This window comes from Mchenga conophoros, linkage group LG6, assembly GCF_057382185.1.
Source record: "Mchenga conophoros isolate Kocher_MC1m ecotype Shallow Benthic linkage group LG6, M_conophoros_male_GT1.1, whole genome shotgun sequence".
NCBI lineage: Eukaryota > Metazoa > Chordata > Actinopteri > Cichliformes > Cichlidae > Mchenga > Mchenga conophoros.
In genome coordinates, this window is record NC_140531.1 from 42,557,923 (window position 1) to 42,580,612 (window position 22,690).

The window sequence follows — 22,690 nt, forward strand, 5'->3', positions numbered from 1 at the left end:
AGTCCTCCCAAATCCTTCGCCCCGGTCTGTCTGTACAACAAAGATCTGCTTTGTTAATGTCAGAGACGTCGACACTGTTGCAGAGACATTTCGAGATATCTTAAAGCTTTTGCTCAGCTTGATGAAAGTCCAGTAGCTCCTCGTTCTCCAGTCGGCTTCACATTTCAGACACACTGATGATTCAATATGAACCCAAACTGAGGAGGTCTTATGTTTCCATACAGGTATGTCTAAAAGAGCAATGAGCTCATAATATCCACAAGATCCAGTCCTCACGAATTCCAAAAGGAAGAACTAAACCTTCAGTTATTATTCGAGTGGACAGGAATCATCCTCTTTGGGGACCATTCATCTCAATGGACTCCTGTCTAACGAGCATATATCCCTATAGAGCTTCTCTAATCGTATCCAATAGTGGACTAAAGTTAGCCTTCGTTATCAGATAACAGTGAGGTGGTATAAACACACTAAAGTAGGCGAAACACGAGAGAGAACATTTAAAGGGGAGCATGTAAAAGACAAAGTGTGAGATAAAAATAATAAATCGAGTAATTCTGAGATTATTTTATGAAATTTCTGACTGATTATAATCGCAGACGCTCTGGGCTCTGATTGATCGTCTCTGGATCTTAAAGTCTTTTGAGGCTTTTTGAGCTACAGGTGCTGCAGAGCCCTCGTGAAGAACTTTAACCTTTTAAAACCGGAGCGCGGTCCATCTGAGTTCCTCTTTGCGACGTGCAGAAAGCACGTTTGTCTCTTACGGTTACTAGAAACAAGAAACAGCAGACCATCGTTGTTAAGAAGTGGCTCCCAAGTTTATTTTAGTCTGAGAGAGTTTCATGTAAAATATGCACAGCTTATTTTACAAAAACGTGTGTGTGTGTGTGTGTGTGCGCGCGCTCTGAACTGGAATGTAGAAGGAATGTTTGACGGATGTTCAACGACTACAAGGATGCGGTGATGAAATAAAACCTGTCAGACCCGAAGCGGCTCTGACGTGATGGCAGTCGGCTTTGTTTTTACAGTGCAGTGAACAAAGAGTCGCAGTACGCACACAGCTCGACAACTTTATGTCCACAAATTGACACGTTCACCACAGCGCAAGTAGAAATACAAACACAACAGATGCAAAATTAATGGCTGTGAAATTATTTTCTTCGTATCCAGATGCAGCGAGGGACCTCGGGGCTCCAGAGCCGAGCTGGATTCAGACAGTCTGTATGAGCCGCTCGGCCCATAAAACAGAAGCAAAAAGAACAAAGCACACAGATCCAGATACACATCGATATGAACGTTTAAAGATTTTAAACCTTATTTGTGTTTCAAAGAAATGAATAACCTCGGACCGACAACACAAATGTACAGTGTGTGTGTGTGTGTCACAGAGTGAAAACAGTGCTGTAAACTCATCCAGAGTGACGGACATGTGACCGACTGCTCCAACAGAAGTAAACATCTACACAGGCTGCAGTTCCTCTAACGTCCAGCAGAGGCTCCAGCAGTGAGTCCGCAGAAACACGTTCTCCTCCTGATAGGCCGAGGACACAGGCGGCTTTAGCTGCTAGCTGTCTGCTAGGCTTCACCTGAACTGACCTCTGGACAGTGTTTGTGCTGTTTTAATGATTATCTGACCATCAAATGTCAGCTGTGAGGTTACTGTCCAACAAGTCAGTTTTACTGAGTGAAATTCCAGGTTTTTAATGTGATTTTAGTGATCAGCTGGTATTTGTTGCCTGTGGATGCAGACTGCTAACCAGGCTGGCTAGCATTAGCTAATAACTTTCTCCTGTAAGTACGGTGACTTCTGGCTCTAAAAACATTTGGCAGTGTTACAAAATCCATCTTTTCTATACAGGCTGTGACACGTAGCTAAACATGGTCTTTTTAACAGAACAGACGAGGCCGCTTTAAGTTAATGTAATGGATGATGTAACGAATTATCTTTCACAGCTGGGCCCACGTCCTCATGTAAGTTTGGTAGCGTTTTAGCAGGTAAAAGTGATGCTTTGACATGAATTGAGCTGCGGTTTGGGGAAGGCCTCGAAGGGGACTGGCGACGGCTCCCGGGCGGATCCCCGTGGACGAAATAGAAGTGAAGAAGCTAAAGAGTGGAGAACAAGGAGGGAGGGGCATGTAAACGAGAATGATCGGCTTGCAGAACTGGGGGAACCGATATAGGTGACAGCCGGAGAAGCGTGTTTGGAGGCGTGGTCCCGCTCCTGAAATTCCGATACATCAGTCATCTGTCAGTGCGGCCCAGGGCGGCTGTGGCTACAATGTAGCTGCCATCACCAGTGTGTGAATGTGTGGATGGCTGGATGTAGTGTGGAGCGCTTTGGGGTCCTTAGGGACTGAGTAAAGCGCTATACAAATGCAGGCCATTTACCATAATCTCCAATACAAAAAGTAAAGATGATGTAATAGATTACACACCTGTTACGTCACAGTGTCATCTCCCTGTGCCACAGCCTTTCTTTCCAGGCCGACTCTGAACCTGAGCTGCTAAATCTGAACTTATTTCACTCTCTGAAAATCAGCTGATTGAAACACATGCTGCATAAAATTGACCAAAAACACAAAATCAAAGCACATAAAGCAGCAACGCAACTGGGACATCATCAAAACAAGTAGATTTCCACACCGACTGTGTCCTAACGCTATACCAAGCAGTAATCAGCACATCTGACTGTGGACTAAGACGATGGACACGAGCACAGAAATGAGAGACATGACGCAAACGTGCACAGTCAGGATGTGATGCAGAGTCTGCACACAGCTGCAGACGGCCGGCTGTTTTCATCACAACTATGCAAATATTTCTGGGAGGGAAACACTGATGTAAATAACGCAGCGACGGCGTCGTGTTAAGCTAACTGAACATCCTTCCAGGAAACAGTTTGGACAAACGTGGCCTGAGCGTGAAGCTGGTTCAACAGGAGTGCTGCACACAGCACAGAGGAGAGCAGCGTGCGACTGTGCCGCCATCACATTCTGTTCGCTTTAAACAAACAAAGATTTCTCAAAAACAAATAAAAGGGCTAAACTGGCATCACAGCTGGAACAGGCTGACCACGACTACCCGAGTCCTGTTGAACAGAAGACACCTGAACAACGTTTGGTTAATCTCGCCTCCTCACCTCGTTGCAGAGTCCTCAAACCTGGAGCCTTCTCCCAGCGCCGCTGCAGCGATTACGTCACTGTGACACAGTGTCAGTGAACTTTGTGCAGAAAATGAGGTTTCATTATTAGGAAACTGGCTAAACGTGCCAAATGACTGCAGGATATAAAAGGAGATGACTGAATGCTGCAGCTCCCCCCTCACTGCTCATGTCAGCAGCTGAAAGTAATTAAAGTTACCACACTGCTTCCTAGAAAACACAACAAAATTCCAAAGAAAGTCCGTGAACGGTCAAAGTGACGTAAGCCAGCAGTAATTCATCCCAAAAACAAGCAAAGCAGAGAATCGCTGCGTTTCAGACCTGAACTAAAGTCACAAAGCTGAAGCGACTGACTGCACCTCACACTTTCTCCAAATGAATTTCAAATGTCAAAACTCTGTCGCACAAAAAATGAAAATGAAGACTGGAAATGTGATGAACCTGGGTCTAGCTGCTCGCATGTTCTTAAAGGGAGTGAGTGTGAGCTTCCAGTGTGACTGTGCGCCGCCGCCGCCGCCGCAGCGTGGGACGGCCACTCCCGACATACGCAGTGAGGTTTGAGTGTGTGGGTCGTGTAAGCATGACACATCTGTAATGAAACATCAGGGCGTTGTCAGCGTGTCAGGGAGGAAATCAGTGCAGAAAGGACAACTCTCACAATGGGTGCATCGAACCTGACTCACACAGATCCCATGATGCTGAGTGACAGAAAGCTGCAAAGATGCACAGCTTTTGTTTGGCTGTTCTTTCTTTTGCAAGCGTCACTTTAAACGGAGAGGAAACCTGAACTGGGCGGCTCAAGTGTTTTGATCTTCAGCTGAAAGATGAAACCAGCGCTGCAGTTCCTCTGACGTCCACTAGAGGCAGTGAGCCAGCCCCGATAGACTCCCGCCTCTGCAGCAGGTGGATGGCGACACAGGCGGCTGCTAGCTTCACCTGAACTGGACCTCTGGACCGTGTTTGTGCTTTCGGAGCCTTTTGGAGCCATGACATCATGTGACCAATAACATGGCTGCTGTGAGGTCACTGCACTTGGAGTCGTATCTGGTGAGCGAAATTCAAGGTTTTTACTTGGATGACACTTTGTTTTGCCACACCCTTACATGCAGTCTGCTAACCAGGCTAGCTCATGTAATCGCTTCCCCTTTGGCAGCCAGAACGGTAACTAAGGCTTTGACATCAGAGTCCTTCTCAGGTTTGTGGCTTTCACTTCTTTCCAGGCGGTTTCAGATCAGGTCAGCCTGAGCTGATCTGAAACAGATCTGTCACGAGAACAGACACAATACTAAAACTCACAGAAAACTCAGGACTATGGTACAGTGTCTTTGTCTGTCTTTTATGTGCAGTCTTTGTCTGAACCAGTATTGTTTCAGAGGATTAAACAGACGAGCTCACACTTTTCAGACTTCAGACTGCGGTGGAGCGACGGAGGCTTTAACTGTAGCAGAGACAGACAGATCTAAGCTGCACTTCTCCACCCGGAGCCCGAGCTCAGCTGCACGCCGCCTGCCGCATTTCAGTCGGCTTTTTCAGACTTTTACATTAGTATGCTGATGAGATACGTCCACAGCACACAGGATATCTACACACTTGTCTTTTTACTGGTTATTTTTCTAAATACTTTTAAGCTTCCAGAAGTTTTACGTTCAGCTGATAGCAGACCTGTGATCGCTGAGACTGCATCAGCGTCTGGGCCTCTCAGGGAAATCGAATCCTCACACCTGTTATACACAACACAGCAGACCTGGAAGTGAAGCTGCAGGCTGTGCTTCAAACTCAAGACCACTGTGCTGACTGATACACTGCCTGTGTCTCCACCCACCTGTTTATCACGAGGCCACGCCCCTCATAATGCGAAGCCTTACAGTTTAAATGGATAGAGTTGTTACAAATGGTGAAATCAGCTACAGAGACCAGATGGTCTACGAGTCTACAGGCGCTGACTCACTTTTGGCGCCGCCCTCTAGAGGCCATTAGAGGAACTGCAGTTTCTCGCACTTACGTGTGGTTGAGACGTTCAGCCCAGCTGGCCGTGAGTCACAGTATCCTTCACGCTATTGATCGAGCTGGTTTCAGTTAACTGAAATCCCCCACTTTGTCTTTGGCAGGTCAGATTTTCCACCACTAAAATATTATCAGACTGGAAAAGAATGAATTCCACGTGGAGGACGTAATCCCGACACGTGGCGCCCTGTCTGCTGCTCCGTCACGTCTGCCACGCACTCTTCAACAACATTTTTAATTTCAACATCACAGACTTGGTATCAAAGACTATCAGAAGATTATTTTTAACTACATGAACCTTTAAAAAAGTTTTCTGTGGTTTTCAGGCAGAGATCCAGTTTATCCATCCTTCATGACAAAGATCATCCTGATTGGCTCTCTGAGGTTCATGGAAAAGGAAATGCAGATGTTCGTGCGCCTGCGTCTGAATAATCTCTCGTCCTTTGTCTCTACTGCTTATGCACGTCCTCGTGCCGCAGTATCTTGTACAGGACCCAGTAGAATATGTTGAAGAAGAGGAAGGCCAGCGGGAAGCCGGCCCTCGACACAGTGTCAATCTTTTTGGCTCGGTCGATGAACAGCTTCCTCATCTCCTCCATGCTTTTACCCCCACTGGCTGCTGCAGGTGCATTCTGGGTAGCGTTCTGCGCCGTGGCTCCCGGCGTGTTCAGTGCACTCACGGCGTTGTTAGCGCTGGCCTTCGACTCCTTGCTGTTACTCGGGGTGGAGGTCACGGCGGCAGCAGGGGTCAGCCTGCTCTCATGTGCCCCCCCTTCCTGTTGGAGAGACGAGGAGGAAGAGGAGGAGCAAGGGGAGGAAGGGGTAGGGGGTCACGGATTATTTGTGAATCTGTTCACCGGTTTGGCCTCTGAGCGAGGCACCACACCTGACCGAAGCACAAAAACGAAGAAGCAAATGAATTCAGATTTCCTCGGGTTGGTGCTCGGAGCTACTTTCTCTACGTTCCTGTTTAAAACCTTCTGAAGCTGACCTACAGACAAACACCAGCTGTGAGGCGTTAAAGAGAAACCAGCAGTGCAACGAGTCATTAAGAGTTTAGCTCAGAGTTTAAACTCTGCCCCCTGGTGGTGAAAGCTTTAGTTAAACTCTGCTGAGGAAATTACAAAAGGTATCTTTACACCTGCCGCGTGCTTTTGAATCAAATTTTAGGCAGAAATGTGACGACACTGAGCCGAGAAATGTTTGTATATGAGATCATAATAAGGATGAAGATGTTTTTGGGAGCCATTGATTCACAAAAATAATCTAAAGATTAGTTCAGGTGTTACAGCTGCGGTTTCAGTTAAATGTGCAGAGAGATGTCAGCCATCAGTAAACAGCTGTATGTATCCAAACCTTCCTGCCCTGCGTGAAAAATCACGAGGTCTGATTACTGCCAGGCCTGCTGCCATCACTAAAATAGACGAAGACCAACTGAAGCAGACTGAAAGATCTCAAACGGCAGCACGCCACGATCTCAAGAAGCAGCTGAGGAGCAAAGTCAGTGACATCATCAGCCTGAGAGGGTGACGGAGACATTTCTAAGGCTGTGGGACTCCAGCGACCCACGCTGAGAGCCTGGGAACCATCGCCGACTCATCCAGGAGGTCACAGAAGAGCCCAGAACAACATCTATTAAGCTCAGCTAGGGTCAGAGGTCACGACTCAACGGTAAGAAAGAGGCGGGGCAAAGATGGGAGAGTCCAAGCAGAAACCACTGCTGACCAAGAAGATCACAAAGTCTCGTCGCACATCTGCCAACAAACATCTGGAGGATAATATTCTGAGGGCTGACGAGACAGAAGCTGAACTTTCTGAAGCTTTGAGTCACGTGTGCATCAGACTAACCACGCAGGAACCAGCAGCTCCGCCTCTGATTGGCTCAAAGGGACAAAATAAAGGTTCTGGAGCGTCCGAGTCAAAGTCTGGACTTAAACCAGACTCAGATGCTTTGATGCTGGAAACCCTCCAGTGAGACAAACAGCAGGTATCAGGTTACACTCAGGACAGGCAGGTGTGGATACCTTTGTTCCCTTAATGAGTGACATCATCATTTAAAAACCATGCCTGTGGATAAACAGTGATGTCAGAGTCTGTGCTGGCGTCCTGTGATTTTTGTTCTTTGGCTCACAGACTTCCTGTCAGCTTACAGCATCCTCAGACTGTCCACACAGTCAGGCCGCTCTGCAGGCGGCCGGTGGGAGACAATGTCCCAGCCTCCAGCTGTTCATCATCACTGAGCGGCCGCGTGTTTGTCTGGACAAACCGACACATACTCTGTAAGCTGAAGACATTTCTGAGCACAGTTAAGCTCAGCTGAAGTTTTACATGCTCACTCAAACTGTCCTGATCCAGATGTGCACTCATCTGGAAATATGTCATTAAAAACCACAGAAACAGTCACGACTCGCACACATCAGAGAAATACGGTTATGTTCGTGTCACCATTTTACTCCTTCAACACATCCTGTCTTATTTATGAAGCTGCTGTGTGAAAAGTGTCAGACTGATGGAGGAGGAGCTCCTGCAAGAGAAACATGCGCACAGACACACACACATGCAGCGTGGCATTACCCCGTGGTTGCTGGTGTAGATGTTGGTCATAGATCCGTACAGAGGCTCTGCCGCTTTGAGGCCGTCGTCAGTGTTAATACGACGAAGGGACTCGGCTAGCTCCTCTGGATCAACGGCACCTCCACTGATCTACCGACCGACAGCATGCACACGTCAACAGAAAGCAAAAGGAAGAACAAAAGAAAAAGAGCCGCTCAGCCGTTCAGTCAACGCAGGGAAACGTTCAGCTGCTTGCACAGACGCACAGATAGGAACGCTGATGGATTTGCATCAGACGCTGTCTATGAGCTAAATCGACCGTAAAATGATTTTTTATGTGTTTTCTTTTCCAAAATTGTTTCCATGTGTGTTTGTTTTTATTTCATTGTGTTAAACAGTAAACTTAGTGTGTCTGCAGGTCTCTGTTCACATTCAGTCTTCAGACCCACAGGCTCAGCGTCTGTGCTTTCATCAGGACGTGTCAGTGACACGTTTGTGTTGGCGAGTTGACTGAATGCTGATCTTCCAGCCCGCCGAGGTCGTGATCACGCACCGAGCTCAGGCTCATCCGGGTTGGATGGCTGCAGAAACACAGAATCATCACACTGATGCGGTTACATGCTGCGTCATGCACCGATACAGCGAGATGACTCAAACATGCGGAGCGAGAAGCACCGATTCCTCCACCACTTCCTCCTCCCTCTCCGGCCCAGCTCCAATCCGACCTGGCGCTCCACGCTGAGCTGGAAGCTCAAACGTCAGATGGAAGTGATAAATCCATTTCTGACATGCTCCCACATATCTCTGTCTTTCTATAAATTCTAATAAGAATAAAAATAACGAGTTAGCACATTTCAAAAGTGTTTCCATAGAAACAAACGAGATGTGTGTGCAGGTTTATACGTGACACACGTCTAAAGCTAATCCAGACTTTTATCCTGAAATCTTTCAGGGATTTTTCCACCCTGGGATGGGCCAAAAGTGTACTCATGACTTCTGCACAGATATATGAAAAATTTAAATAACAGAAGTTGGAAGAGATTTTTTCCTGGATGCAGCGAGTCAAAGTTTTCCTTAGTTTTCCTGAACTCTAAACATCGGACGAGGCTGAAAATTCCCACGATGAATGATTTGTGCTGCTGTCAGCGTTCCCCTCAGCCGGGGTGCTCAGCCTCAGCCTGGACGGCGTGGACCTGCGCTCCTCACAGTGAGCCGGATTGGATCTGGGCCTTTCTCACCTCGTGCCGTCTCTGAGCAGAACGCTGCAACAACAACGTGTCACCACACGGTGGCAGCCTCAGCCCAGAGCACACGAGTCACAGCGGTCCATCAGTCTGTGGATGCAGGTCACAAACTGTGTGTAGGTGTTCCTCACTCTGGATGGTGCTGCGTTCGCTGTGCTGTGCAGTGTGTGGGACTTTTCTGTACCTTGCTCTTATTCTTGTTGTGCCGTCTGAAGCGCAGCAGCTCTTTGTGTTGCCTCGACACAAAGTTAACGGCGGCGTACTCCAGCAGCGCAGAGAAGACGAACAGAAGACACACGGCCATCCAGATATCGATGGCCTTCACATAAGAGACCTGTAAACACACACACGCTTCATTCAGCAGGCTGGAGGCGCTCACCGTCAGTGGTTTAAGTTCACAGTGAGTCTCAAACGTAACTCCGACTGCACAGATGTTTCATTTTCTGCAATAATTATAGACTTTATTTCAGGGCTGCAGCTGTGTGTGTGTGTGTGTGTGTGTGTGTGTGTGTGTGTGTGTGTGTGTGTGTGTGTGTGTGTGTCTGAGTGCGCTGCTGTGACGCCCGTGGTGTCAAGAAGATGTAACTGCCCTCCTTTATGAAACGATGACTTATTCAGACACATGTAACATACTGGAGTGCAAAGCTCTGTTAAGCACTGGAAACATGAGAAACCTCCTAACCTCCACACACACACACACACACACACGCACACACACACACACACACACACACACACACACACACACGCACGCACACACACACAGCTGTTCGGCCTAGCCTTTGTGTGTGTACAGTATGTGAGGGAGGGATGAGTGTGCTGATGAGTTAATAAGGCTTATGTAACGAGCGCTCCGTGTCTGATTGTTTCTCATGCATACACGATACCAGAGCAGGACTGTGGGGCTTGTTCTCACTCACGCTCTGCCAGACGCATGATGTGTGGAATAAACAGACTTCGGTTTGTGCGTGCAAAACATCCGGTAAGATGGCGGAGGACAAAAACTCAGCAGCACGTCACCATGGTAACATCTGCCGCAGACCTAACCTGGTCCAAAGCAAACTCCAGATGAGACATTAACATGTATAAACCCCTGTCCAATCGACCAATCACATTCAAAACGTCCCTGGGTCACTGTGTGACCCCCGTGCCTGCAGGCTTTGTGTTGCTCTGCTTCACCAGCTGTCTCCAGAGTGGATGCAGGAGCTTTGTCTGGGCTGTGGTGGAAGCTGCTCTGAATTGTGAGGTTTTACATCATGAACAGCTGAGTGTGTGCTTTTGTTTTTCTGGGGTAGGAACGGCAGCACTTTGTGATGGAGATGTTACTCTGCTGCAGAGCAGCTACACCTCCACAATACCAACTGAAGTGCCAAGCTTCTGCAATGGCTGCACCTAAACCCCGCATGTCAGACTCCATTCAATCATTTAAAAACTCACCTGTTCCACCTAGCCTTTGAAGCAAACTAGTTCGGACTTCCACCCGGTCTGCATTTGTGCTATGTAACTGTAACTGTCACTGTAACTGTAACTAAACCTGTTTATTAACTGTTTTTGTTGCCATTCGTTGGAATCTGCCTTGTGTGAAGCACTTTCATGGACACTTCCCTTTTTAAATGTGCTGTAGAAATAAATACTGATTGAATAATTGAGAGTCTGTGATGGGAAGGAAAAAAAGATGGAATGGTTGGAAGGCTGAGTCTGCCGGAGAGAAGAGAAGACATGGATGCAGCATCACCTCTGCTGGACACGCAGCGGCGGCTGAGGACCGCCTACTGTGAACCGCGTCATCATTACAGCCTCACAACGAACAACATGTCGCGCTAATATTATCCTTCATCTACATGCATTCAGGTAGCAACAGTCCTCACAGTGTGTGCAGCGTGAGGCCTTTTACACACGCACACACACACACACACACACACACACACACACACACACACGCACGCACACACACACCTTAGGCAGTGAGGTCCTGGAGCCTGAGCTCTGCGTCGTCATGGTGAGGACGGTGGTGATGCCCAGGGCCACGCGGGCCGGTGCGGCGTCCATGTTGATCCAGAAGGAGACCCAGGACAGGATGACGATGAGCAGGGAGGGGATGTACATCTGGATCAGGTAGTAGCCCATCTGACGCTCCAGGTGGAAGCGCACCTCGATGCAGGTGAACTTTCCTGTGACAAAGGAGCGACAGTCACAAACCTGCAGAAAGGAAAACTTCAACATAGGCTTTGGCATGAGCGACGGGGGCGAGAGGATACTCCCACCTCGTAGCCGACTCGCTAGCAGCATGGCCGCTTCACCTGTCCCTCGGCCTCCTTTAGCAGTAATGATACTTGTAACATATGTGTACCTGGGGCTTCTGTTTAAGACACCACCAACTTGTTCATGTGTCTAACCGCTTTTACCCACTCGGCGACACACCCGCCGCGGGTCAAACTCTGACTCTGTTCTGCCAAAACAATGTGGGACTCTGTAGTTTTCTCTGGCCCCCTCCCCAATCAGACCAGGAGTGACATGTTTAGCCGCATGTTCTCCTTAAACTGCTGGCTGTCTGAGTGGTGTCCCAGAAACGATGTGGGCTTCATAGATAATTGGCAAACCTTCTGGAGGAAACCTGGTCTTGTTAGGAGAGACGGCATCCATCCCACTTTGGATGGAGCAGCTCTCATTTCTAGAAATATGGACAAATTTATTAAACCCCCCAAAATATGACTATCCAGAGTTGGGACCAGGAAGCAGAGCTGCAGTCTTACACGCCTCTCTGCAGCTTCTCTCCTCCTGCTACCCCCCCAAAAACCCATCTCCATAGAGACTGTGTCAGCTCCCAAACAGACAAAGAACAAACTAAAAACCAGCAACAAACAACTTAAACATAAACAATCACAAAGAAAGAACAATACAGTATCCACATCTGAACCAAAGAGTAACACAGTGAAATGTGGATTATTAAATATTAGGTCTCTCTCCTCCAAGTCTCTGTTAGTACATGACTTAATAATTGATCAACAAATCGATTTACTCGATTAGCCTGCACTTTGCTCTCGCTCTGCAGGCCTACTTGTTGTTCCTAGAGTATTTAAAAGTAGAATGGGAGGCAGAGCCTTCAGTTTTCAGGCCCCTCTTCTGTGGAACCAGCTTCCAGTTTGGATTCAGGAGACAGACACTATCTCTACTTTCAAGATTAGGCTTCAAACTTTCCTCTTTGCTAAAGCATATAGTTAGGGCTGGACCAGGTGACCCTGAATCCTCCCTCAGTTATGCTGCAATAGATGTAGGCTGCCGGGGATTCCCATGATGCATTGGGTGTTTCCTTTCTCACTCACTATGTGTTAACAGACCTCTCTGCATTGAATCATATCTGTTATTAATCTCTGTCTCTCTTCCACAGCATGTCTTTATCCTGTCTTCCTTCTCTCACCCCAACCAATCACAGCAGATGGCCCCGCCCCTCCCTGAGCCTGGTTCTGCCGGAGGTTTCTTCCTGTTAAAAGGGAGTTTTTCCTTCCCACTGTCGCCAAAGTGCTGCTCATAGGGGGTCATATGATTGTTGGGTTTTTTTCTGTATGTGTTATTGTAGGGTCGACCTTACAGTATAAAGCTCCTAGAGGTGACTGTTGTTGTGATTTGGCGCTGTGTAAATAAAGCTGAATTGAATTGAACTCGTATAGTAAACTTCCAAATTTTGGTCCCTACAAACATATGTGTACACACACACACACACACACACACACACACACACACACACACACACACACGCACGCACGCACACACGCACGCACACACACACACACACAGACACACACACACACACGCACACACACACACACACTACATCCATGTCTGGTCAGGACCTGCTTTGTCAGTCGGTTTGTTTCTCCCTCACTTTGTTTTTCGACTCGATCCTTGGAGCACAAACGTGACGGATGAAACGTGGCAACCGTTTCATCCTGTGTGCATCTTACCTGCATCCTGATGCTTACGGCAGTGTGTGTGTGTTACCTGTGTTGTAGTGCTTGGTGCAGTATCGGAGGTCTGATTCATCTTTGAGGATGAACTGTGGGAGCGTGAGGCCGTCGGCCACTTGAACAGGTCCGTTCTCCTGCCACTCAAAGATCAGGTCGTTCATGGTGTAGCCGACTGAAACACAGAAATTATGAGAGACAAAAGATTTAAAAAAGGCCACAGAGCACAAGTCTGTGTGTAGTTTGACCATCTTTTGTTCAGATTGTGTCGACTTGTGTTCGCACTCTTGTGTCTGCAGACTGTCGGTGTTTCAGGGCAGCAGGCACGTTTTCCTTCCTCGTGGGGCCCGCACTACGACAGATGCTGAACACACCCAGGGTCTCCATTTATGCAGCTTCAGTGTTTTTAATGTTTTTATTGTTTTTAAATGTGCATCTCTGTGTCGGCATCGTTTCCTCGGTGGTCCTCGGTCTCTGTGTTTCAGCATCACTGTGTTTTTGGTTATTTCCTGTTTTATTTTGAAGGGTACTTTTCTCTCGTGTCTTGTTCTGATTTTTCCCCCTTTGTGACCGTCTGCTGTGTTTTCACCTGTGTCGGCTCACCTGTGCCTCACATGGTAACTGGCCTGGTTCTTGCTCTGTACAACATGCCTCATTTACACGAGCACGATGATTCGTAAATCTCAGATTTTTTCACAACCCAACATAAAAAAAACATCAAATGTTTAAAGTGAAAAAACTATGAGCTCATTTTGAGTTTGGGGGCAGCAACACGTCTCTAAAAGATCTGCAGGGCTGCAACAAGAAGCTGGAAAAGTAGTTCGGACGAGAAAGAAAAAGCTGGAGGAACACTGAGCTGCTAATCAGGCTGTCAGCAGGTCAGTCACATGATCGGGTATAAAAAGAGCGTCTCAGAGGGCCAGAAGTTCTCAGAAACTGCATCCACAAACTGGTTTTCAGAACGATGCTCCTCACTGTGAACATCTCATCGTCATCATGTGGAGGAATCTCTGTGCGCAGAGAAGAAGCCAGATGTGACCGGCGCCATCTCCTCTGGACCAAAGCTCCTTTAAAACTGATCTGAGGTCAGACTCATCCAAACATGGACGCCGCATCCTCGGACTGAAGAGGAGAGCATCCAGCTCATTATCAGCGCTCAGGTCAACGCCTGCAGCTCTGATGTTTAGGGGGCGTGCCTGTGGGACTCACAGCTGGCACATCTGGATACCAAAAAAAGGAGGAAGCAGAGCGAGGACTGCTGAGCTGTGAAAGTCCAGCAGCTGCTCTCCGCAGCTCGCAGACGCTCTCAGACTGATGTTCGAGGACGACGTTTGCAGATCGCTGCAGCCTGTTTTTGTGTCAGCCCTGATTTCCGGCTCTGTTTAGCTTCCTTAGTTTTCCCATCTTTAGGACTCGTGCATCTCATTGGTGCGTCCCGTCCTCAGCACACAGGACACTGGATGTTTTTAGATAGAGCTCACGGCCAAACGCACCACCAGCACAGATATCACCACACACATCAGAGAGGCACTGCAACGTGCCCGAGGACGGGCCAGAGATGGCTGGATGATGCAGGAGGCTTGATGTTAATGCAAACAGATGCCGTGATATTATTCTTGTTTTCACACATGCGTCTTATATCCAGCTTTCAGTGGCCCCTCTTCTTCTGTGTCCGGGTGAAGGCAGAGGGAGAGCGGAAGCCACGTATGAATGCGTGCGGTCGGAGCGCTGCGGGGCTCTTCGGCGAGCGCAGGAAGCAGCTGGTATGTGCTGGTGCAAGCCTGCAGCCATGCACAGAAAGAATGAGTTCATCCTGCTTCTTAAGCTTCGGCTGAAAGTGCGTGAAAAGTGTTTGCATGTTAAAAAAGAGAAAAACAGAGGAGGCCTGCAGCCTTCCACACGAGCATCTGTGCTCGGCTCGGGATGCTTTTAAATCTTACGACGGCCTCCGGTGGCAGCGGCGGCCGTGACTATCGACTCGCTGCACTTACAAGCTCGGCTGGTCCCGGACGCGACCTGAACAGGGTCAGGCTGCAACCACAGCCTCCAATTATGTTTCACGGAACGAGACATAAACCTGGACCGAGGACTTTCTGTCCTCGAACACGGACCACGTCACGACTCATTTCCTCTGCATGCCAGTATGTCCTGATGCGTCCTTATGGTTCGTCTGACATCAGGGAGCAGCAATGCAAATAATCTGTGCGTGTCTGTGTGTGCGTGTGCTTACGTCTCAGTGTGTGTGTGTTTCTATGTGTGTGTATGTGGGTCAGAGAGGACTGGAACTACCAGTGAAGATGAATAAGCTCTTCGAGGGCTGTGTCCCTGAGGCCAGGCCTCTGATTGGGCAGACGATGGATTCGTCATCATAACTGTATCAACATCATTAAACACGACTGCTTCCTTAAAAAGATATGCTGCTAAAATATGTTCCCATGGAGGGAGACTAAATATACTTCAGGATGGATGAATGAATCTCTTCTTCATCCAGCTTTCTGGAGCATCATCCGCACGACATCAACAGATTCTGAAATCATGGTATTGTTTGCAGCACGGACTTCCTGCGTGTGCAGGCAGCACACGTCTGAACAGAAGCAGCGTGCTACATATTCAGAGTCACGCACCGAGCCTCTGTGGGCGCGGAGACGGATCGGAGGAGACGTATCGCTGGGATATGGAATATACATGTTCACGCGGAGCAGAAACACGACAGGCGGCGGCGGCGGGCGGGGGGCTGCTGTATGTTTAAGCACACAGCTTTAACCCGAGGAACTTCCCTCTCCATGACAGAAGTCTTAATCCACACTCGGGCTGCTTTTATCTGTCTGTGAGGGAGGGATTTAAACATTATCTACACGGATCAGAGTTTTAATCTCATTCTGAGCCTCGCTGGGAATGACTGCCGCTGTAATTAGCTCCTGTCTATCTCTGCAAATTCACAGCGGCCCAGAGCCGCAGCCTCTGAAGCATCTCCCATCAGCTGCTCAGAAAGTTTAGCTGATCCAGCCGCAGCACACGTCTGCTTCAGAATCAAGGCGACGGCCGACAGGAGAGCAGACCCTGCTAACAGCTCCCCAAATGGCTCTTTAAATGTCAGCTGCATTTTGGCTCATGGTCCATTTAAGGTGGACTGTGACCAAGTAGAAACCCATCCCATCACGGACGCTGTGTCCTCTGGACTGAGGATGAGGAACCATCTGGCTTACTGTCAGTTCAAAGATGGTCCTCCAGATGGTAAAGAGGGAGGGGTGCAGTAGTCCACATGGCAGGGGGAACTTGTTCATCCATGGAGCAAACAGGCTCTTTAAATGTCAGCTGCATTCTGGCACCAAGAAAGCGATCTGTTAGTGTTTTCCTGTATTCGTGTAGGGATTCATCTCCCACCGAGGAAACCTTCAAAATGTGTCGCAGGCGAGTTCAGAGTTTGTTCTGTGGACGTGTGAAGGTTGGTGTGACACAGGAGGATGCTGGGATAGAGAGAGAGATGCAGGCAGGTGAAGAAGAAGCATCTCCGCGTACGTATGAACACACGTGTGGCAGAACGACACGGCTTGTCAGCTGCAGTTTGGCTGCTGATGTGAAGACGAGGACTCTGTTTTCCCAGGTGTGCCTGAAGGAGTCGCGGGGCACAGCTGCAACAACGAGCTTGACTTGGAGTCAAAGACCCCGCCCCATCACCAGCCGCCCTGTCGTGTTGTGACCATAAATTTTAAATGTTCACATGTGACCGAGTCGCAGCTCCTCGATGATGCATCCTTCTCTGCACCTTGACCATAACATTGCATCTCCTGCAGTTTTGCATTGACGGTGGATATTTAACTGCCCTTCTAATTGTTGGTGGTGTAGTGGTTAGCACATTTACCCGGCAAGCTCAAGTCACCGGTTTGATTCCAGGTAGTGACACTAATCGCATCAGATGTAAAAACGCTGCCAAACCAAAAATCTGGAGCTGAAAAGAGCTTCTTTGTAATTAAGAACGGAGCTCAATGGCTCACAGCCTGAATGAAAGGTGTTTCTTAACCCTTTAACCCAGGGGTGTCCAACTCCAGGCCTTGAGGGCCGGTGTCCAACTCCAGGCCTTGAGGGCCGGTGTCCAACTCCAGGCCTTGAGGGCCGGTGTCCAACTCCAGGCCTCGAGGGCCGGTGTCCTGCAGGTTTTAGATGTGTCCGTGATCCAACACAGCTGATTTAAACGGCTAAATGACCTCCTCAACATGTCTTGAAGTTCTCCAGAGGCCTGGTAATGAACTAATCATGTGATTCAGGTGTGAAGACCCAGGGTGAGATCTAAAACCTGTAGGACACCGGCCCTCGAGGCCTGGAGTTACCCACGCCTGCTTGAAACCCTTTCCGTCACCGGCGACAGGTTAGGGTTTAAAGGGTTAAAGACACACTGTACATCGTTCATACTGAAAGTGCTGCGAGTGTGTACAGTCATGCAGTACTTACAGCTCTCCAGCTGCATGATGCACGTCTGAACATCCATCGGGAAGTTTTTTAGATCCATGGGACACGACAGAGTTAACGTTAGCCTGAAAAGAAAGAGAGGAGACACTGAAGACCGAGACCGTGGGTTCAAAGTCACAGACATCGTAACATGTCAGTTTATATCAATGTGCCACCTGCACTGTTGGAACCAAGAGGATACCCGATAATATCAGACTTTATACATCAAAATATTCAGAAACGAGATCCCACTCTGACAAACTTACAGAACCACTGTCAGCATCTAATGTTTAAATCCTAAAGCAGGCACATGAAGACCTTCTCTCTTTGACTCACGATGGACATAAAAAGTTCCACTAAACCCAAAAATGAAGAATAAATGTTTAATCGGAGCTCATATTATAACATTTGCAAGTCAGATTAGTCAAATGAATAAATGCGGTCCAGTGTTTAAACGCGACGAGCTAGCAGTGAGAAAACAGTGTGAGGCCAGAGGACATGTGGCGAGGCAGCAGCGAGCTCAAATCAGAACATTTCTGAAGATCAGCCTAAAACTGCTCCAAAGTTTGGACCTGTTCATTAACTAACCTGTAAAGCACTTTACTTTCACATATCAAAGACTTACATTTAGCACCATGAAGTCTGAGGCGATGGACTTAAACCCAACAACAGGAAGATATTCTAAACATTTTTATATCAGTGACCTGATTAAATAGACACGACTGCAGACGTGCATATATTCATTCTGCAGATGCGTCTTCCTCGGTATCTCAGAGTTCGCTGCGTGCCTCTGGCTATGAAAGCATGCATGCATGTATGTACACTGCACACGGATCCTTGGTTTCACGCATAAAGGAGCTTGTACCTTCAAATTACAGGAAATAAACAGAAGTCAGAGTGACATGACTCCATGTGTCACGAAGGTTTTTCTTAACCGTGCTGCTGCTCACCTTATAGAGTACAAAACATTGCCGTTCTTGAATATCCTGAGCAGTTTGTTGTCTGTGGTGACTTCGTGGAAGTGGGCTCCCTTCTCGTTGGCGAAGAACAGATCCGGTTTCCATATGGAGTCTAACATAGAGGGATCCAGGTCCAGAGAGTCATCGGGGTATTCGGAATACGCCAGCCTGGGATCGTTCCACTGCTGACGGAGGAAGATGTTCACTCGGTAGTCCTGCAGACACACAACATAACACGACTAAGTCACACATAGAGAAGCACATGCGACTGTCAGAAACGTAAAAATAAATAACCACAGAGATCATTTACACGAGAACAGGAGGAGAAACTATACAGTTGTCCCTCGTGACCACGTGGAAACCATCCTGTGGCCTGACTGACTGGAAATCAAGGATACCGCGTTCTCCAGACTGATGAGGAGGCGAACATCCAGCTTGTTATCAGGTCAAAGATAACAAGGAAGACGTTAGTCCACGTCCACGAAGCCCCATCAAAGCTCTGATGCTCTGAAGGCAGCTGATGGAATCTTTTTTCAGCGAGAGACTCAAATCCAACAGCGAGTGAGTCTATAGAGTCTAAACTGGCCTGCAGCGCAGACCTTTCACACACTGACGTGTTAGGGAATGAAAAGCATGACAAAGGAGGCCCTGCATATTGTTGCATTTCCCCTGACACACAGATATGCATGCTCGTGTTGTCTGAACAGGACAAGTTCCCTGGACATGTTCTCACAGGGCGGATATAAATTGGGCTACGTGTCGTTTCACAGAAGTCCTGGAACCTGATTCGTATACTCAATCACTGAACCCGTCATATTTTTATCCTGACTGAAAGGCTTGAGGTGTACACAGATGAGACAGAGGCCTGTAATCAATTATAGACCTGTGCATCAGCTGTGCTGGAGGATAGCGTGATGCAAACATGTCAGTGAACACGTGTTCATGCACAGGCACACCTTATAGGCTGACGCCTCGTTACTCCCATCAGTATACGCAGGCATGAGCGTGCAGCAATGTGACTGCTTCAGCCTTGAAGGGTCCTCGATGCGACTCCTTTCTTACAGCTCAGTCGAAGCGCAAAAACAGCAGCAGCAACAAGTTATATTTTTACTGCTTTGGACAGGAAGTAGCGTTGCCCTGTTTGCTGCTGTGAAGACTCAGAGATGATAGTTGGAGTGACTACAGGGGCCACAGCTTGGTTCAGTGTGTTTGTACAGATGGATGTAAATCAAGTTCCTGTAAGGAATCCCACAAGGCTCAATTTTAGGCCCTGTTTTATTTCCATGTCTACAGCTAAAGTGCACCTTTACACAGATGGCGCCACACTCGACTGGGCTCCAGCCAGCCTACCTAGAGATGAAAGAAGTAAAAGTAAATGAAAAATGGTCTTTGAAGGAACGGTGAAAAGAATGGGCAAATTCATCAAGTCAAACCATCACATCCTTTACTCTGTGACTCACAAACTCTTATGTGACATCGTTAATCTTCCAGAGACATCTGATCACAGCAGGGATCCCATGGAAGCATTAAAAATATATAAGATAACTAATTCATTATCAACAACCATATTTCTTGGGTTGGGTATCAACACCAACAACGACTGCATCAGGCAATATAAAAGAAGGAGCTGGGGTGGACGTGGGTTGCAAAGTGGCTTGCAGGGAGGTGTGCAGCAGCTTTGGAGAGGCTAAAGCAGTTTGGTCAATCTGATATCCTTGTGTCAGTGTTGTTTATGCACCAACATTGGATCTGACCAATCACCTGCAGATGTCCACTCAGGAAAGAAAATCTAACAAAGAGGGTGGTTAGGGTGTGACTGTGTTTCCATGTCCCAGAACTATGGCATCACTACAGTGTGATTGGTCACTTTAACCTGGACCAACATCAGTGATGATGATCCAGGAACAACACCAACACGACGACATCAGATCAAGTTGTTCAGCTGAGCACTCAGATCAGCTGATCTGCTGGGATAACAGCTGGAGACCCCACAGGGGAGTTTGCATGACTCAGCAGGATCCTTCCTCTTTTCCTAAGGACGCAGTTTAGTGAAGGAACCAGCTCCATTTGTCTGTTGGAGGATTTTTTTGGAAGGTTTAACGCTCCATGAGGATAAGAGCAGCACAGCCATCTGCAGGAAACACGACTGTTTGGTCCCTCGATGGTGAAGCGAGTGCCCCGATGACACTATCACTCCAATGCACGACAGCTCCATAGAAAATTCCCAGAATGCACTGTAAAAGGCAGTGAGCATCACCGCTCGCCGTGCTCACTGAGTGGAAGTGACATCACTGCTCTTCCACTTCAGCAGAGCTCGGGCGGAGCTGGAGTCGCTGTGCAGCGAGCGCACATGTGGCTGATGAAACTAACTCAAGCAGCGTCGATGCTTCTGAACGCGCTACTTTTATTTCACGAGCTGCGACTTCTCCTCAGACGTGTCGCAGGGCCCAAACCCACAACAGCCCTGCCACAGCTTCAGCTTAGACATTTCAGATCGTTGTGTAGCCTACCGACATACAACAGGAGGGCAAGGTGCACCTAAGTGAAACCCAGATCAGACCCCCACTGTAGGACAGCAGAGTAAGAAGGTGGATAAAAGTGGAGCGAGGGCAGAGCTGTGCGGATATTACATTTCACAGGTGACTTATTCTGCACCGCTGCATCACATTTGCAGTCGTAGGAGAGCGAACGTCATGATCACGGCTCCCAGGGAGTCATGTTGCAGATTCATTGGTGTCTCAGCGCTCACTGACGCAGGACTCAGGAAATACTATTCACTGTGCAGCGATGCAGTGGCTGACCCGGGGCGATCCTGCACACACTCCTGATCTCTGCTGGCAGCCAGAGAGTCCTGCATCTGTTCAGCTATCAATTATTTTAGCTTTCACGCAGTATTTGCACCATGCGTGAAACACAGAACCTTTCTTTCATAGTCCTGTTTCAAAATCCTTCCTGGTACACACTCGCCCCATGCTTTAAGTATTTACTGCAGTCTAATGAAGGAGAGGGGAAGGTAAACAAATGCAACACATTAGTTTGAGTTTGCATTTTTTTAAATGCTTCAAAACGGATCAAATAATGAGCAGTAGTGTTAGTCCGCTGTAAATGTGTCGGCTGTTGTCACGAATCACAGGAAAATTCCCAGAGGACTTCTCATCGCGTGTTTAAGCTCACTGCTTTGGTTTCTCTGAGACTGAAATGTGCAAACATACATGGAAATGCAGCAAATCAGGCAAAAGCAGTGTGTGTCCAAGTCTAACGAGCTGTAAAGTGAGCGTTTGGTGTGAACACCTTTATCCTTCAGCACAGACTGAACTCTGAGTATCTCCAGGAAAAGTTCTTCAGGCTTCTTGAAGGACATTCAAAGCATTTCTTTAGGTGTTCCTGCCTTTAGCGCTGCTGCTCCAGCACCACCTCTGGTCCCAGAGCTCCGTCCACAGTCCTTGCTTCAGATATTTAAGAAATGTGGTGCGATCGGCTAATAATTCAAACATTTTAAAACCAATAATCCTGGGCATATTTAAAAGGACAAAGCACATGTGCTCCCTTTGTCCACACAGTCATCTGTCTGCGACAGCAGGGAGCTGCTCTGAGTGAAATCTTCACCCAACCAACAGGTAACAGAAGCTACGTCCACCCGTCCACCTCTGCAGCCAGCACACCCACTGGAAACGCATGCTTAAGATAAGCTGTGGGTGTTTACTGCACCCAAGCGACCAAAACTGAAGCATTCAAGCACATTAAGGGGTCGGCTGTAAACCGACGCACAGGTGCACAAAAACCTTCTCACACAGGGTTTAACTGAAAAAGGTTCCAGTGAGGACAACCATCATCATGTCTCTCTGTGCAGACACGCACACACACACACACACGCACACACACACACACACACACTGTGGATTAAAGAGGATGGAGAGACTGAGTGAACAAATAAAAAACTGTTTAACAAAAGTAAATCTGTTTATCAGAGATAGCGTGGAGCCGAGTGAGCCAACCTGGCTCTAAGCCCTGTGTGTGTGTGTGTGTGTGCGCGTGTGTGTGTGTGTGCGCACGTACAGTATGTGTGGTACTGTGTGTTAAAAAAATCACTCTGGAGCTCTGATCCTCTGTCTGATGTGATGCTAAAACTGTTTTGGGGGAAAAGTGTGTTAAACAAAGAAAAGGTGTTACAAACACTGACTCGTTGCCATTAAACTGATGTTTCTCTGAAAGGTACTTTTTATAAATTTCTGCATTTAAAATCGTTTAAACCCTAAAAATGAACTAAAGCTGCTAAAAGAATGTGAGCTTTGACTTTTTGTCCAGGACTTGAAGACACATCAGCTGAAGTTAAACTGGTGCTGACCCGGGCATTTTTAGCAAAT

At 47.9% G+C, this 22,690-nt stretch overlaps 1 protein-coding gene across 4 annotated transcripts in view; it reads right to left on the reverse strand.

Annotated features, from left to right (window-relative positions):
• Positions 1-2,110: 2,110 nt before the first annotated feature.
• glra3 (glycine receptor, alpha 3) overlaps positions 2,111-22,690 on the reverse strand; it is a 46,120-nt gene continuing 25,540 nt past the window's right edge. For 3 of the 4 annotated variants that reach the window (XM_085278234.1, XM_085278236.1, XM_085278235.1), the window contains 7 exons: positions 18,318-18,541; positions 17,371-17,453; positions 12,959-13,096; positions 10,916-11,130; positions 9,144-9,293; positions 7,737-7,865; positions 2,111-5,938 (listed from right to left, as the gene is read on the reverse strand). In XM_085278234.1, coding sequence (XP_085134360.1) covers positions 5,612-5,938; positions 7,737-7,865; positions 9,144-9,293; positions 10,916-11,130; positions 12,959-13,096; positions 17,371-17,453; positions 18,318-18,541 — 1,266 coding nt within the window. In that variant the 3' untranslated portion in view covers positions 2,111-5,611. The remainder of the gene's footprint in view (positions 5,939-7,736; positions 7,866-9,143; positions 9,294-10,915; positions 11,131-12,958; positions 13,097-17,370; positions 17,454-18,317; positions 18,542-22,690) is intronic. The other variant, XM_085278237.1, reaches the window with a different exon arrangement.